The sequence below is a fragment of the Oncorhynchus clarkii genome, chromosome 6 (genome assembly GCF_045791955.1).
Source record: "Oncorhynchus clarkii lewisi isolate Uvic-CL-2024 chromosome 6, UVic_Ocla_1.0, whole genome shotgun sequence".
Taxonomy (NCBI): domain Eukaryota; kingdom Metazoa; phylum Chordata; class Actinopteri; order Salmoniformes; family Salmonidae; genus Oncorhynchus; species Oncorhynchus clarkii.
In genome coordinates this window covers 66,159,228-66,175,213 of record NC_092152.1, presented here as the reverse complement: position 1 = coordinate 66,175,213, position 15,986 = coordinate 66,159,228, and the positions used below count along the sequence as shown (strand labels likewise).

Sequence of the window (15,986 nt, the reverse complement as noted above, 5' to 3'; positions counted from 1 at the left end):
ATCCCTTCCCGTTCGCTTCCGTTTTAAGAAGCTTTTTGCAACAGAATCGGCGGAATGAATACACCCCTGATCTCTTTGCTTTACTCCACACCAATAAAGATTTGTTTTCAGTCCCACAGACAACTATTCTTCAAGGTAAGATGAAGGTATTCTAGGCAAGAGGGTTCATGAGGAAGAGAAATATATCTGTTTAAGATTTTTATTAGTAAAGAATGTTTTTGACACTAGATGTCTCACATCTGTAACATTTAGTAAAACAAGTGTGTGTTTTTAAAGTTTATAAAACTTAGAACAAAAGTCAAATGTACAAAATTGCTCTTTTTACAGTTAAACACTTTTTTTTTTTAAATCAATCACAGTTCATAAAAAATGCACTAATATGTATAGCTGTTTGACTGAATTTGATCTCAACCCTACATTTGTATCCTTTATATTCACAGTGGGGGGTGAGCAAACCTGTTATAAGTTACCATCTTCCATTTCTCTCGGTCTCTTCATCTCACGCACTGCCCTGAAAGCACAGATGGCCAAGACCATTCTGAAGATGAAATCAGTGACTCCAAGCACCCCGAAGAGGCCTCCAGCGATGTCTGCTTCATTGAGTGCACACGCAAAGCCCTGATGCCCTTTGCTCTTGTAGAGCACTTCCTTCTCCGTACAGATGGGCTTGTCGTAGGTCTCCTGCAGCTTGATGAAGTAGAAGGCCAGGGCAGGGATGTAGCCCAGGCCGATCAGGAGGTTCACCAGGGCCTCACCCAGCAGCATAGGGGTCTAGCGGTAAGGGACTCTCAGGACCCCTAAACCTAGAGTGATGCAGGCATAAACCATCAGAGCCCCTCCACAGGCCATGCTGAAGATGTATGGAGGTAGCTTGAGCTGGTGGAACAGTTTGTCCAGCTCCTTGACCCTGTCTTTGTAGGCGCCGGTGAAAGCCTGTCCTCCATAGTAGTACTGGTAGAGACCCCAGAGGTTGGCCAGGTCCCGATAACCCCCGGAGTTACTGTAGGACACTCCTCAACAGATGACTATCAGCAGGTTTACAAAAACCTCCATTATATGGCATAGACCTGAATAGAACAGATAAAAAAATAGCTAAATTCATTACTTATCATCCAGTAAGAGTCTCAGGGAGAAAGCGAGCTGAGGTGAAGGTCAAGTTATACATTTCACAAGAGAGGGAGGATTATGCAACAATGCAGCTAAATTGAGGTTGATCTGAGTTCAACCAACACTGCCTAATGGAGTGATGGCTAATTTCAGTGGAAATTCCACCTCAGAGGGAGATAGAACATACAGTATGCCATAGTGTGAATTAAACATACATCATGGATGAACAACCAATTTGGAGAAAGAAACCAAAAACTAAACTAAACGTTAAGTAATACAGATATTATAACTCAAAACTCCAATCCCCTCATAAATACCCTGTACCCTCCGAGAGGGTGGTCATGTGGTTGGTTAGGTCATTCGTAACCTACCCAACTACATTCCTACTACAGGGGTGTAATCATTAGTCCAAAACGTTTTGCAACGACAATCGTTTACGCCCAACGAAAACGAGTTTCTTTTGGACAAATTCAGGTAGGTCCCTCCCCAGTTGGTTCTGTTTGGTTCCTAGTGAATAAATCCCAGGACCAATCAAACAAAACAACGCCTACTACACCATACCAGCGAGATTCACCCACAAACAATTTTACCACTACAACATTTCAGGTGTAGGTTGTTGCTGTTTATTCTTTAATTTAAACATGACTTGCCTCTGGCTGTTAAGGCATATCTGAGCTTGTACAGAGTCGGATAGTATTTCACCCACAGAGGGAGACGTGGAGGCTTCTGTATACCTGCAAAGAAAAAATCTGAAGTTGACGTCTGCCAAATCTGACATTGAAACTACACCACATAAACCCACCACACAACATCCCTCCATGGCAGAGAGCAGGCTTTGTATTCCAGGGGTTCATATTTACTTTGGGCACCCCAAGAATCAATGTGCCATTCAAACACTAGCAGACAGACATTACAAGGAGTCAATCCCAAACCAGTGTCGTGTCTTTGGCTATATCGGATTAAGTGATATGACATGCTATTCTATAAAATAATTTCTCAGTAATTAATATTACTTGATTGAGCTAATCATGTAAATGTAATTAACTAGAGTCAGGGAACCACTAAATAATATTTATAGAGCTGTTATCTTCCGAATAAACTCTTAAAGACCTAGTAATATTTTACATCAATAGCAGTCAATATTAATCGTCACCTTAATTCAGTCTCATCTGAAAGTTGTAAATTCTTGGTTATCTGCATGAACCCTGGCTAACAAGTTGAATCAGCAGTACTAAATTGGGTTTAATTATTTATTTACTAAATACCTAACTCATTACACATACACAATTAATCATAACTTGAGTACAAATTACGTCATAAAGGAAAACGTCCCTAGCAGGCAGAACAGATATGACCGCTTGTTACACAAAAGAAAGGGGGCTGGGTTTGAGTGAAAGAGCGGGAAGACTGAGGAACAAAGGGCAAAGCTGTGCTATCGTAAACACAATATCTTATGCATTCTAAATTACCACCCATTTGGAAAAGGAAAATGCAATAAATATTTACTCTGAGCTGCGCTTCGGTAGGTTGGTGGTAGATGGAATGCCGTATTGCCAAACCGAGTCCTTTGAAGAATGTCTCTGGTGGTCAATTGGATACGTTGTAGTAACGTCATTGTGTGGTAGATGGGATACTTTGTCTGTTCCTTCCTAACCTGCGTTTGCAGTTGCTAACTCAACGGCTAGGAGGTATCACTTCTGTAGTGAATAAGAATTCAAAGTTCATACAATTCGCAACCAAAGCTCACGCTGATGTTGGCTTCGTTCTGTAGTTATTATCTGAACCATTCTGACATCGGACCGTCGTCCTCACATCCTCGGAACAGGAGGTTATATTGTCGTCAAGGCTTTATATAGGAAGGGAGAGGAGGGCGTGTTTGAAAAGTTTTATAGCCCATGTCCCTTCACAGGGGTGGGCCACTGATTGAGCAGAGCCCTATCTTATGAAAACCCAAATCTCACATTTTAGAAGCTAAAATCACATTTCATCCCATCACAAATAATTTCATATTCAAACATTTAAATTCAACAACAATTCCATGTTAATCCGATAACTCTGATGTGTAGACTTTCCACTGTAGAGTTTGTCATCTTATCATTGATGAGAATGTCTGTCTCAGATGACAACCGAACTGACATCATATTCATTAAGTACCACCGCATATGTTCAATTGTTCGGATTACCAGAATATAGTTCCTTTCCCACCTGATGTTCCCAGAATCTCTATGTTAACCAAGGGTTTTGCAAATGTAACATCAGTAGGGTAGAGAGAGGAAAAAGGGGGGGAGAGGTATTTATCACAAACCTACCCCCAGGCCAACTTCATGACACCAGTGAAACCGGAGCCTTCTCAGGCTGTACAGTATATGCGGGCAATTAGACTGTAACAGAATGATGCAGACACAGATTTTTCACTTTAAAATGTATGCCTAACAAAAACCAATGATTGGAAAGTCAAATAAACGCTGCAGGGTTTCTCAAGCTCAAAAGTTTCCCATGTGTATCAATAATGATCCACCACCCAAAGGACATCCAGCCAACTTGACACAACTGTGGGAAGCATTGGAGTCAACATAGGCCAGCCTCCCTGTGGAATGCTTTAGACACCTTCTAGAATCCATGCCCTGATGAATTGAGGGGGTGCAACTCAATATTAGGAAGGTGTTCCTATTGTTTTGTACACTGTGTAAATTTCCACACTGAGGTTGGAATAATACTGTGAAATTGTGAAAATGATGATAAAATGTCCTTTAAATGTGCTCAACTATGGGGCAAAACTGACAAGGTTGGCTTAGATTGTTGACAACATGTAAACTATATTTCTTCTCCAAATGTTTATTGAAAACAAATACGTTTTCACAATGAGTACTTGTCTCACACATTATTACATTTGTTGGTTAGCTAGCTAGCAAATTTGACCATATAAGCATAGACATAAAATCAGTCAAAACACCTTAAAAAAAAGACATGGTATCAATAACAAGATACAATGAGCTGAAACAAGCCACCGACGATTCCCCACAAAGCAGCTTCTTGTCATTGTTGCCAGCTATCTGACCATTCAGAGTCATAACATGTGGCTACACCGATGCGTGTGTATAATTTCCGTAATGTTGTCAGCAAACCTGTTTACAGTATAACAGCTAGCTGTCAGTTCTCCTCTTTGTTTTCAAAATAGATTAGCAATCACAGTAACGTTCTAATTTGTTACCCAGAAATTTGATGTTGAGATAAAAATGGCTGCATTGGACAAAAACACATTTACTTGAAGAACAGTGCAGATGCAAAGTTTGGTAACAGAATGACAGCACAAACTGTAAATGTGTTTTTGTATTTTAAAAAAATGTAAAGGAGGAAATTAAGTAGTCCTTGTGCATAGAGTTGTACAGTATGGTTTTATGATTTTACAACGATTGGTTTTTGTTTTGCATATATTCTAAAGTGAAAAATCTGAGTTTCTGTATCATTCTGTTACTGTGGAATTGCCCATGCCCAGGATGGTAACAGTGGAAGCAACTCTGTGACAGTCAGATGGTCTCTTACGCTCTCTGTTGTCCTTGACTACCGCCTCTGTGGTCAGGTGGTGGGTCCTTGTGAGAGCAGGGTGTCATATCCCGCTGTCGGTCAGAGTAGTCCTTCTCTCTGTCCCTCCTGTCATCTCCTGAGCCCTTCTCATCCCCTCATCCCCGCCAAAAACCCACCCTTCTTTCAATTGGCTCCTGGATGCTTATCTTCTTCTTGTCTCGTGGCTATTTCGTCATTCTACGGGGCACAGCACCACCCAGCGACACTGTGATACAGCTGCCCAGTGGGAAGCATTTCCCATGACTCACTGCGACCCTTAGAATGAGGAAGCAGCCTGGAGCCAATAGGAAGAGATGCATCCAGGAGCCAAATGAAAGCGGGGCAGGTTTTGGGGGTGTTTTCCCTGGATGTTTCCAACCTGGTCAGGTAAGAACCGCCCAGGATGCGGATCACTGTCAGACCCAACTCTAATGATACTGTGATGATTCTGCACATAACTGAATACACATTGAAAAACTGATAATGGTTTAAAACGTCAAACAAAAATGCTGACACTGACTCGCAACCTGGTCTCCGAGCATTTCATATTATTCTGTACGTAAATCCGAGGTACTCCATTTAGTATGACGTTTGGTATGGTTACATAAAAACAGATGGTTACTTATGGCAAAACCGAAAGTATGACGTGAGCGTCTAGCAACCCAAAGGTCATAACATATCATACGAAATGGACATCCACAAATTAATACCATACGAAACATAACATACTAACTGGTGTGTCTCGGATTTACATACAGAATAATACGAAATGCTCTGAGACCAGGTTGTGACTCGAGGGCAGTAGGCACTAGGCAATAACGAGTGTTAGTATATTTGATGAAGATAGAAAAAATACATGCATTTTCATGTTACCTGTGACAAATGATAAGGCTCACAGGTATGCTGTTGGTTGAAGCGAACCAAACATTGAGATAACGAATTGATGAATGAAGAATCATAGAATAAAGAAATGAACAATACCTCTTAATTCTGGTTCTTATCTGGATTCATTTGTGCGAATGATTGTATTCTTTACGTCTTCTACTTTTCCTGTATCTTGGCACTTATTTTATTTCCAAGCTCCTCCCTCTCACCTGTACGCCCTATAGAACTCCACCCCTACTACCAAAACAGCATTTTGAGGGCATGGGACAAAGGGGAGTGTAGTGTCGGTGGAGGAAGTGGCCATGTTACTGGGGATCAGACATGTCCTGTGCAAGTGAGACAGGTTGACTGTTCCGGGAGCGCAGCAAGTGTCTTATGCTGATGCGGTGATGAAAGTAGAGGATAGGATGGTGGGCAGATGGTGAGGGAGCCTGAGAGTATTTTTTTAATGTATTTATTTTTTATTTAATAACTAGGCAAGTCAGTTAAGAACAAATGATTATTTACAGTGACGGCCTACCCCAGCCAACGCTGGGCCAATTGTGCGTCACAACTGGGACTCCCAATCACGGCCGGATATGTTGTAGCCTGGATTTGAACCAGGTACTGCTGCAATGACGCAGTATCTTAGACCATCTGCACCACCTGGGAGCTATCCCTGTGAGTAGTAGGGATTCGAACAGTTTATGCTTTAGTAAGGTTGGCTTCTCTGTGTTTATTGTTATGGTCATAACATAGCCGCACAGATGGAAAGTAAATCACAGAAGATTGAATTTGTAGTAGCTGCAGCAGAGAAGTTTTTGTGTGTTAGATTTTATTGCAGAATAACTACAGGTGGTTTTAAGAGAAAGGGTTCCAGGTTCCCAGGCCAATGGCTCCGTTGGTGCCAAAGTAGTGGGAAGGGGTGTTTCCTTTTTTCTTTGTAATTTCCTTTCACCCCCACATTTCCCCCTTTTTTTAAACAAATGTGCATGGATGGAATGTTGAAATAGCAGTAAATCTTAGTAATAACAACACAATCGGTCTGTCCTAAATAATACATAGCTGACAGCTCTTTTAGCTCCTACTCAAGCTGTCAAACGTTCACTACTATACCCTCCTACCCGGACGTAAACGCACGCGTTCCCAGAGCACACTATCCATCCGCGGCGCGCGCAGGCCAGAAGCGAGACAGAAATGGCGGCGACGGCGGGGGAAGCAGCGTGATATGATGGAGCAATAAAACAACCTAAAAATACAAATGTCAGTCCATTGTCGAGAAAATGAAAAAGATGTCGAATTAGCCGTATTTTGTAATAATTATTACAAAAAAAAAACTTAACACCTTCCCCGGAGAACGTCCATCTTCTGATTGGAAAAGAGAATCTCACAGGGAGCATGGCTTCTCAGAGTAACGTTAACCAGGTAACGTTAGAACTCTTCACGCCGCTGATACGTCTAGGATTTTTAAATGTTTCACATTGTGACATAAGATTAATGTTAAAGTAGTCTTAAATAATGTTACATTTGTAGATGTTTCTTGGCCGAATATAGTGGTAACTCGTGTCATTGAAAAGTGTGATGAAATTGCTTGCTAATGCTGCCCTAAATAGCCTATTTCCCCATTGAAACACCAGCATGGTACAGGCCCAAGGAGCCTCCATTCAAATTGGCCAACAGTACTCGAAGTAGGGTTAGTTGAAAATCTAAAAATTTGCAAAAATCGTGTGTGCACGTTGTGTTGAGAAAATGCCACATTCAAGAGACTCCCAACAAGTGTAATTTTCCTTTGACAATTTGTAGTTAAATTGCTGCGTGTATGTGCATGGCCCACCTGCTCTGGCTGATGCGACAGGCCTGTTTGATTTTCATAACTGTTTGTTAGCTAGCTTAGCATTTAGATATGAGTGAATTGTAAAAGTGCCGACGAGTTATAAGCAAGGTATTCATCAAATTGTATATGGTCAAACGTAAACTTTGTAATTGATTTGTCTGGCCAGCTAGCTACCTAGCTTAATATAGCTAGCTGGATAACTAGCCAGAGTTCGTGCGGACGCAGGTGGTGTGGCTAATGACTTAGCTACTAGCTACAGTGGGCCTGATCAGAGGCGGTTTAGGTATATTTCCGAATCTGAACCATTCATGATTCTGCAAACGGTTTGGAACTTGTGCATTGTGCATTGTGCACTCCGTTTTTGATGTCCCCTTTAGAGCACGTAGCTAGTTGTGCTTCTTTCAAGGGAAGCTGACTCATGTGGACAGACTTCCATTATCTGTTTAGATGTAATGACTTGTCACGGCCTTAAGTCTAACTAAGCTAGCTATCTATCCTACATTGAAAGGTAGCTAGCTATATCTTCTGTCCAGGTATAATAACATTAGTCAACTAGCTAGATATGGCTGTATACATACATGTAGCTAGCTTGCCTGCTGGGGACCAGACTGGTGAATTTCAAAATCCACCAACCTATGGAACAGCTGTTTTTAATTCAGGAAATGGTCATCTAATTACAAGCTGGAATGTCCAATAAAATTACATTTGAACCTACTCTACCAGTTGTCTGCGTGGGCAAGAATGAGACGATAATATATCCACAATAAATTATTATTAAAACAACTTTGCAGGTAGTGTTAGATTTCTCACATGAAGCATGAACACAATGCATATACATGCACGCGACGCATGTATACTTGCCAAGCTCGTGCTATTGTTTACATGGTTTTGCGCATGTTTCAGGGGATAGAAATCTGAACACACCACCAGCACTTCATTTTTTAAACTAATTGACCGATGTCGGTTCAATTATTTTAATTCAAATTTTAGTTTTTTTCTTAGCTCAATGCTCAGTTTCTGTAGAGGAATCAGTTCAAGTCTGAACTGTGTGACATAGTAGGGAGTTGTGGTTTTCAACAGGCTAATATTCTACATACTTTGGTGCTGAAAACGTGCTGATTGACTACAATGACAATCTATTGCGTGCCAGCCTACTTTTCCGGTCTGTTTGGAGCACTGAGCTATATTAAAAGAGCACTGAGCTATAATAAAAACGATGTGGAGCAGACACGGAAAGCGTTTTTTTTCAAGGGGTATCTACCTGAAAATGCATGATCTAAGTGATAGGCAGCAGATCTAGAGATGAGATTGATGACTTGGATTGAGTATTTTATTGAATACATTATTTATTTTACCTTTATTTAACTAGGCAAGTCAGTTAAGAACAAATTCTTATTTTCAATGACTGCCTAGGAACAGTGGGTTAACTGCCTGTTCAGGGGCAGTTCGACAGATTTGTACCGTGTCAGCTCAGGGTTTGAACTTGCAACCTTCCCGTTTGATAAGTAGTAATGCACAGTCACTTCCATTAATTGTTTATTTTATTCTGTCACAGCATTCGACCTGCAAAATTCAAAGTGCATTTAATGTCCCAAAGAATTATCGAAGATCGTGAGTTTTTTAATCAAAACTGACCTCCGCACTAATCGTGCAGCACTACTAGCTAGCTATGTTGTAAATATAATAGCAAGCTAACCGTTTCGCTTCGAGCTAATATTCTATCATAACTATTACAACTTTCTGTTGCTAATGTCTGCTTGCTAACTAGTGTTGGCTAGCAGCTTGTTAGTTTGCAACAGGGGTTCTCAAAGTGGGGTCCGCTAAGATATTAGTTTTCAAGTTGCAACAACAAACATCTCTGCCACATGACAAAATATGTTGATTGCTGGAAATTAGCTTAAACTGACAAATTCTCTTCAATGCCAAGAGACGGCCCTTTAAAAATCTTCCTTCCTAGGGCCCAAGACTTGTTTCATCTGACCATGCAATACCGAAGTCTTAAACTCCTTGTAAGCTATTTAAAAAAAATCTAATTTGAGTTGTGTTCTGATTATGAGGGAGTACCACATTAATTTACTATCACAAAATGGGGCCCCGGCTGCAAAAAGTTTAGAACCCCTGGTTTACAATACAAGGAATGGCAGACGTTTCAAATTTGAGGGTATAATATACAGTGCCCTCAAAGTATTTATACCCCATTGACTTGTTCCGCATTTTGTTGTGTTACAGCCTGAATATAAAATGTATTGAGATTTCACTGGCCTACACACAATACCCCATAATGTCAAAGTGGAACTATGTTTTTACTTTCATTAAATGAAAAGCTGAAATTTCTTGAGTTAAGTATGGTGACGTTATTATTACACTTTGGCTGTTGTATCAATACACCCAGTCACTGTAAAGATACAGCCGTCCTAACTAGAGGTAGACCGATTAATCGGATGGGTCAATTAATTAGGGCCGATTTCAAGTTTTCATAACAATCGGAAATCTGTATTTTTGGACGCCGATTTGGGCTTTTATTTTTTGCACCTTTATTTAACTAGGCAAGTCCGTTAACCTCTTGATCCTACTTGAGACGCAGACGTCTCAACTAGGCACCTGGAAATGCAAATGCGCTACGCTAAATGCTAAATGTACTCGTTAAAACTCAAACGTTCATTAAAATACACATGCAGGGTATTGAATTAAAGCTACACTCGTTGTGAATCTATCAGATTCAGATATCAGATTTTTAAAATGCTTTTCGGCAAAAGCATGAGAAGCTATTATCTGATAGCATGCAACACCCCAATATACCTGAAGGGGACGTAAACAAAATAATTAGCGTAGCCGGCGCTACACAAAAACGCAGAAATAAAATATAAAACATTCATTACCTTTGATGATATTCTTTGTTGGCACTCCTATATGTTCCATAAACATCACAAATTGGTATTTTTCCCAATTTAAATCCGTCCATGTATGCCCAAAATATCCATTTGTATAGCCTGTCTGGTTCAGGAAAAAAGCTCTCTTCCAACACGCAACGTCATTTTTAAAAATTATATAAGTTGCCTATATTCTTTGACAAAACACTTCAACCTACTTTTGTAACCCAACTTTAGGTATTTGTAAACGTTAATAAGCGATCAAATTGATCACTGGGCGATCTGTATTCAATAGCAGCTACTCAAGAAAAAATGTCCATTTTTCAATCTTCCAAAATCGATTGTTGTAGGCTGGATGGAATGATGGATCTATTGGTCATGTCTCAAAGGATTTTTGTCAATGAAAATTACGTTTTTGGCGACATCGTGTGGAAGCTGTAGGAATTGCATCCGTGTCCATATTTAATTTGGTGTCCTTAACTTCTTGCTCCTACTTGAGACGCAGATGTCTCAAGTAGACACCTGGAAATGCAAATGCGCTACGCTAAATGCTAAATGTACTCGTTAAAACTCAAACGTTCATCAAAATTCACATGCAGGGTATTGAATTAAAGCTACACTCGTTGTGAACCTAGCCAACAAGTCAGATTTTTAAAATGCTTTTCGGCGAAAGCATGAGAAGCTATTATCTGATAGCATGCAACACCCCAAAATGCCTGAATGCGATGTAAACAAAGATATAGCTTAGCCGGCGCTACACAAAACGCAGAAATAAAATATAAAACATTCATTACCTTTGACGAGCTTCTTTCTTGGCACTCCTATATGCCCCATAAACATCACTATTGGGTCTTTTTTTCATTTAAATCGGTCCATATATACCCAAAATAGCTTTCTATGGAAGCTGTGTCATTCAGAAAAAAACATCGTTTTTAAACGCTGCGTCATTTTTTAAAATAAAAAAAGTCAACGATAAACTTTCACAAAACACGTCGAAATACTTTTGTAATCCAACTTTAGGTATTAGTAAACGTTTATAATCTATCAAAATGATTACAGGGCGATGTATATTCAATAGCTCCTTGTTTTCAAATCAATGGCTGCCAATGTGCACATTCAAAACATCCTGGTGGAGACCGGAAGAAATGGAATCCAGTTAGTTGGATTTACCAAGAAAAAAGTCCCTTGAAAATGACGACAATGGAATCTGTAGGAATTGCATGCTGATCCATAATTAATTTTGTGCCCTTTTAACAACCCATGAAAGTGACGCATGGAAATTATTTTTAGCTTTCAGAGAGCAGTTTTTCTTGCGTTTTTTGATGAAACAAACAATCTGTTATAGTCACAGCCGTGATTTAACCAGTTTTAGAAACTTCAGAGTGTTTTCTATCCACACATACTAATCATATGCATATACTATATTCCTGGCATGAGTAGCAGGACGCTGAAAAGTTGCGCGATTTTTAACAGAATGTTCGAAAAAGGAGGGGGTAGAATTAAGAGGTTTTTAAGAACACATTCGTATTTTCAATGACTGCCTAGGAACGGTGGGTTAATTGCCTTGTTCAGAGGCAGAACGACAGACTTTTACCATGTCAGCTCGGGGATTCAATCTTGCAAACTTACAGTTAACTAGTCCAACGCTCTAGCCACCTGCCTCACGAGATGCCTGCCTGTTACGCGAATGCAGTAAGAAGCCAAGGTAAGTTGCTAGCTAGCATTAAACTTATCTTATGAAAAACAATCAATCATAATCACTAGTTAACTACACATGGTTGATGATATTGCTAGTTTATCTAGCGTGTCCTGCGTTGCATATAATCAATGCGGTGCGCATTCGCAAAAAAGGACTGTCGTTGCTCCAACGCGTACCTAACCATAAGCATCAATGTCTTTCTTAAAATCAATGCACAAGTATATATTTTTAAACCTGCATATTTAGTTAATATTGCCTGCTAACATTAATGTATTTTAACTAGGGAAAAGGTTAACTTCTCTTGCAACAGAGTCAGGGTATATGCAGCAGTTTGGGCTGCCTGGCTCATTGCGAACTGTGTGAAGACTATTTCTTCCTAACGAAGACAGCCAACTTCACCAAACGGGGGATGATTTAACAAAAGCGCATTTGTGCAACAATTGTGCTTTTTTCGCGACTGTACCTAACCATAAACCACAATGCCTTAAAATCAATACACAGAAGTATATATTTTTAAACCTGCATATTTAGCTAAAATCTAGGTTAGCATGCAATATTAACCAGGTGAAATTGTCACTTCTCTTGCGTTCATTGCACGCAGAGTCAGGGTATATGCAACAGTTTGGGCTGCCTGACTTTTACGTAATTATGACACAACATTGAAGGTTGTACAATGTAACAGCAATATTTAGACTTATGGATGCCACCCGTTAGAAAAAATATGGAACGGTTCCGTATTTCACTGAAATAATAAACATTTTGTTTTCGAAATGATAGTTTCCGGATTTGACCATATTAATGACTTAAGGCTCGTATTTCTGTGTGTTATTATGTTATAATTAAGTCTATGATTTGATATTTGGTGTAGCAGTCTGACTGAGCGGTGGTAGGCAGCAGCAGGCTCGTATGCATTCATTCAAACAGCACTTTCGTGCGTTTTGCCAGCAGCTCTTTGCTGTGCTTCAAGCATTGAGCAGTTTATGACTTCAAGCCTATCAACACCCGAGATTAGGCTGGTGTAACCGATGTGAAATGGCTAGCTAGTTAGCGGGGTGCGCGCTAACAGTGTTTCAAACGTCACTAGCTCTGAGACTTGGAGTAGTTGTTCCCCTTGCTCTGCAAGGGCCGCGGCTTTTGTGGAGCGATGCTGTTGTCGATGTGTTCCTGGTTCGAGCCCAGGTAGGGGCGAGGAGAGGGATGGAAGCTATACTGTTACACTGGCAATACTAAACTGCCTATAAGAACATCCAATAGTCACGGTATATGAAATACAAATGGTATAGAGAGAAATAGTCCTATAAATACTATATTAACTACAACCTAAAACCTCTTACCTTGGAATATTGAAGTCTCATGTTAAAAGGAACCACCAGCTATCATACGTTCTGAGCAAGGATCTTGAATGTTTTTTGTTGTTTTTTTTACATGGCACATATTGCACTTTTACTTTCTTCTCCAACACTTTGTTTTTGCATTATTTAAACCAAATTGAACATGTTTCATTATTTACTTGAGGCTAAATTGATTTTATTGATGTATTATATTAAGTTAAAATAAATGTTAATTCAGTATTGTTGTAATTTTCATTATTAGACACTCATTTTATGATTCACTATAAAATGTCTCGGGGCATAGAAGATAATTGATTGAATGACAATGCCCATTGCAGAGAATTGAATGTACCTGCGATGTATGGGTTGTGCACAAGGAGCAGCAGAAGCCACATCTTTGCTTTATGACTCAGGGTTGCTAGATTGAACCAAAGGGTAGAGGAATGGTAGCTGTTGGACACCGTTCCACACCACAGCAGTGGGTTGTCTGAGAGTTGCGTACCAAAGTATCATCACAACATTTTCTTTTATTTTTGTTTTATTTTTTATTTATTTTTTATTTTTTTAATTTTACCCCTTTTTCTCCCCAATTTCGTAGTATCCAATTGTTGTAGTAGCTACTATCTTGTCTCATCGCTACAACTCCCGTACAGGCTCGGGAGAGACGAAGGTTGAAAGTCATGCGACCTCCGATACACAACCAACCAAGCCGCTGCTTCTTTAACACAGCGCACATCCAACCCGGAAGCCAGCCGCACCAATGCGCCGGAGGAAACACCGTGCACCTGGCCACCTTGGCTAGCGTACACTGCGCCCAGCCCGCCACGGGAGTCGCTGGTGCGCGATGAGACAAGGACACCCCTACCGACCAAGCCCTCCCTAACCCGGGCGACGCTAGGCCAATTGTGCGTCGCCCCACGGACCTCCCGGTCGCGGCCGGTTACGACAGAGCCTGGGCGCGAACCCAGGACTCTGATGGCACAGCTGGCGCTGCAGTACAGCGCCCTTAACCACTGCGCCACCCGGGAGGCCCATCACAACATTTTCTAAGTTAGTAAATGAGTGCTAGGAATCTTCAGCTGAGTAAATGCTTCCACGTATTGTGGACGTCAAGCATAAAATGGTTCATGGGCCTGTATAGTTTCTACCTAAGTATAGTGTACTGTGTATTTGCCCATATTTTAGTTTTTGACCATTTCGTCAGTTGGTGAACAGCATGGATATGGGAATGTTGGATTGTCTTAGTGTCACCTGACAAATGTGCGGGTTAGGAGTGGGTAGTTGTGGGTAAACCTAGACCCAATTACGGGTTTGTAACTGAAAAAGATGGCAACCTCTTATCACAGTGAAGATATGATGTGTTAAAGTAAAAACATTTTTTTTTTTAAATGGTTAATTTCCAAGCATTTTTTTGAATGGTGGGCTCCTGATTCAACATTATGGAAATGGATCATGAGGCTCAGAGTTACCTGGCTAGTTAGGTATTTTCCTGAACAGCAGGGTGGAGCAGTGTTTAGAGAGCAGAGCTGCCTCCCATTTGTCTTACCCATGAAAGGTCCTGCAACACCATGGCCTCAGAGAATCCAATCAGCTGCTGGTAGTGTTTGAATGACATCGCCCTGTATTAAAGTGTCTCTTACATGAATACATTATATTGTTCTTCTCTGTCATGTCTCTGCTCAGTGTTTAACGTTTTCTCCTTACTTCCAGCTCATCATACTTAACCTTTCTTCATAAGAATGTAATACGCAAGCCCCGGCATGCATCATCGGTTTATTCAAAACGTGTTTGACCTTATTTGTAGTGTTGTATATTCATGCTATGCCAAGTTTGCTAATAGTGACTCTGCATTCCAATTTGTGAGGCCTTGCAGAGCCGGGCTGGCTGAGTCCCAGTCCCTAAAGATTCCTGTTTAGATGAACACACATTGATTGGCCGTGGTCCAGTTGGGTTACAAACAATAGGGAACACTGGGTAGTAGTGATGAGGGCGTCCCAGTCCTTGTAGGTATAGGGGGTTGTGGATTGTTATTCTATGCCTCAGGTGGGAGTTGGTAATGTCTGGTAACTTGAAATTCCAGTGGAACATCTTGTTTTTTATTTTTTTATTTTACCTTTATTTTGCTAGGCAAGTCAGTTAAGAACAAATTCTTATTTTCAATGACGGCCTAGGAACAGTGGGTTAACTGCCTGTTCAGGTTACTAGTCCAACACTCTAACCACTAGGCTACCCTGCCGCCCCAATTTGACTGGCTCTTGTTTGACATATGTTCTAATACACCCCCACTCCTTTAAGCCATCCACTTCCTTAAAGCTGTCTTCCTCACAAAGCAAACTTTGGATGTGTTTTTGTTTAATTGTTAAGCAGAAGCCTCATTGAATGCTATCTGCAATATATAATTATCATTCTACTCTATTGACGTAAAGTATATAAACATTAGAAATGACATGTGTTCAGTTTACCTGGTTTAGCTCCTTTTATCAGCGACAATGTCATCGTGCTTTATATTTCATATGGATCCCACCTTAGAATGTAAGCCCCGCTCCCTGATCTGTAACCACATTCATTAAAAGTGTGTGTGTGCATGCCGTCTCACTGGAGCATGTTGAAGTTATACAGATGGCCATTTTGTGGTAATCCTCAATCCAAACGAACAGCGAGGGAAGCTTAGTGTGGTACGTGTGGCACGCCTGTAGAAAGAGGCAAAGGGAGTTCTT

At 40.6% G+C, this 15,986-nt stretch overlaps 1 protein-coding gene and 1 pseudogene across 2 annotated transcripts in view; one reads left to right on the top strand and one right to left on the bottom strand.

The window, feature by feature from the left end:
* Positions 1-459: 459 nt before the first annotated feature.
* LOC139412426 (MARVEL domain-containing protein 3-like) lies at positions 460-5,127 on the bottom strand (annotated as a pseudogene).
* Positions 5,128-6,683: 1,556 nt separating this feature from the next.
* Positions 6,684-15,986, top strand: part of LOC139411458 (ubiquitin carboxyl-terminal hydrolase 10-like) — a 40,179-nt gene continuing 30,876 nt past the window's right edge. Inside the window, exon 1 of one of the 2 annotated variants that reach the window (XM_071157858.1) lies at positions 6,684-6,960. In XM_071157858.1, coding sequence (XP_071013959.1) covers positions 6,934-6,960 — 27 coding nt within the window. In that variant the 5' untranslated portion in view covers positions 6,684-6,933. The remainder of the gene's footprint in view (positions 6,961-15,986) is intronic. The other variant, XM_071157859.1, reaches the window with a different exon arrangement.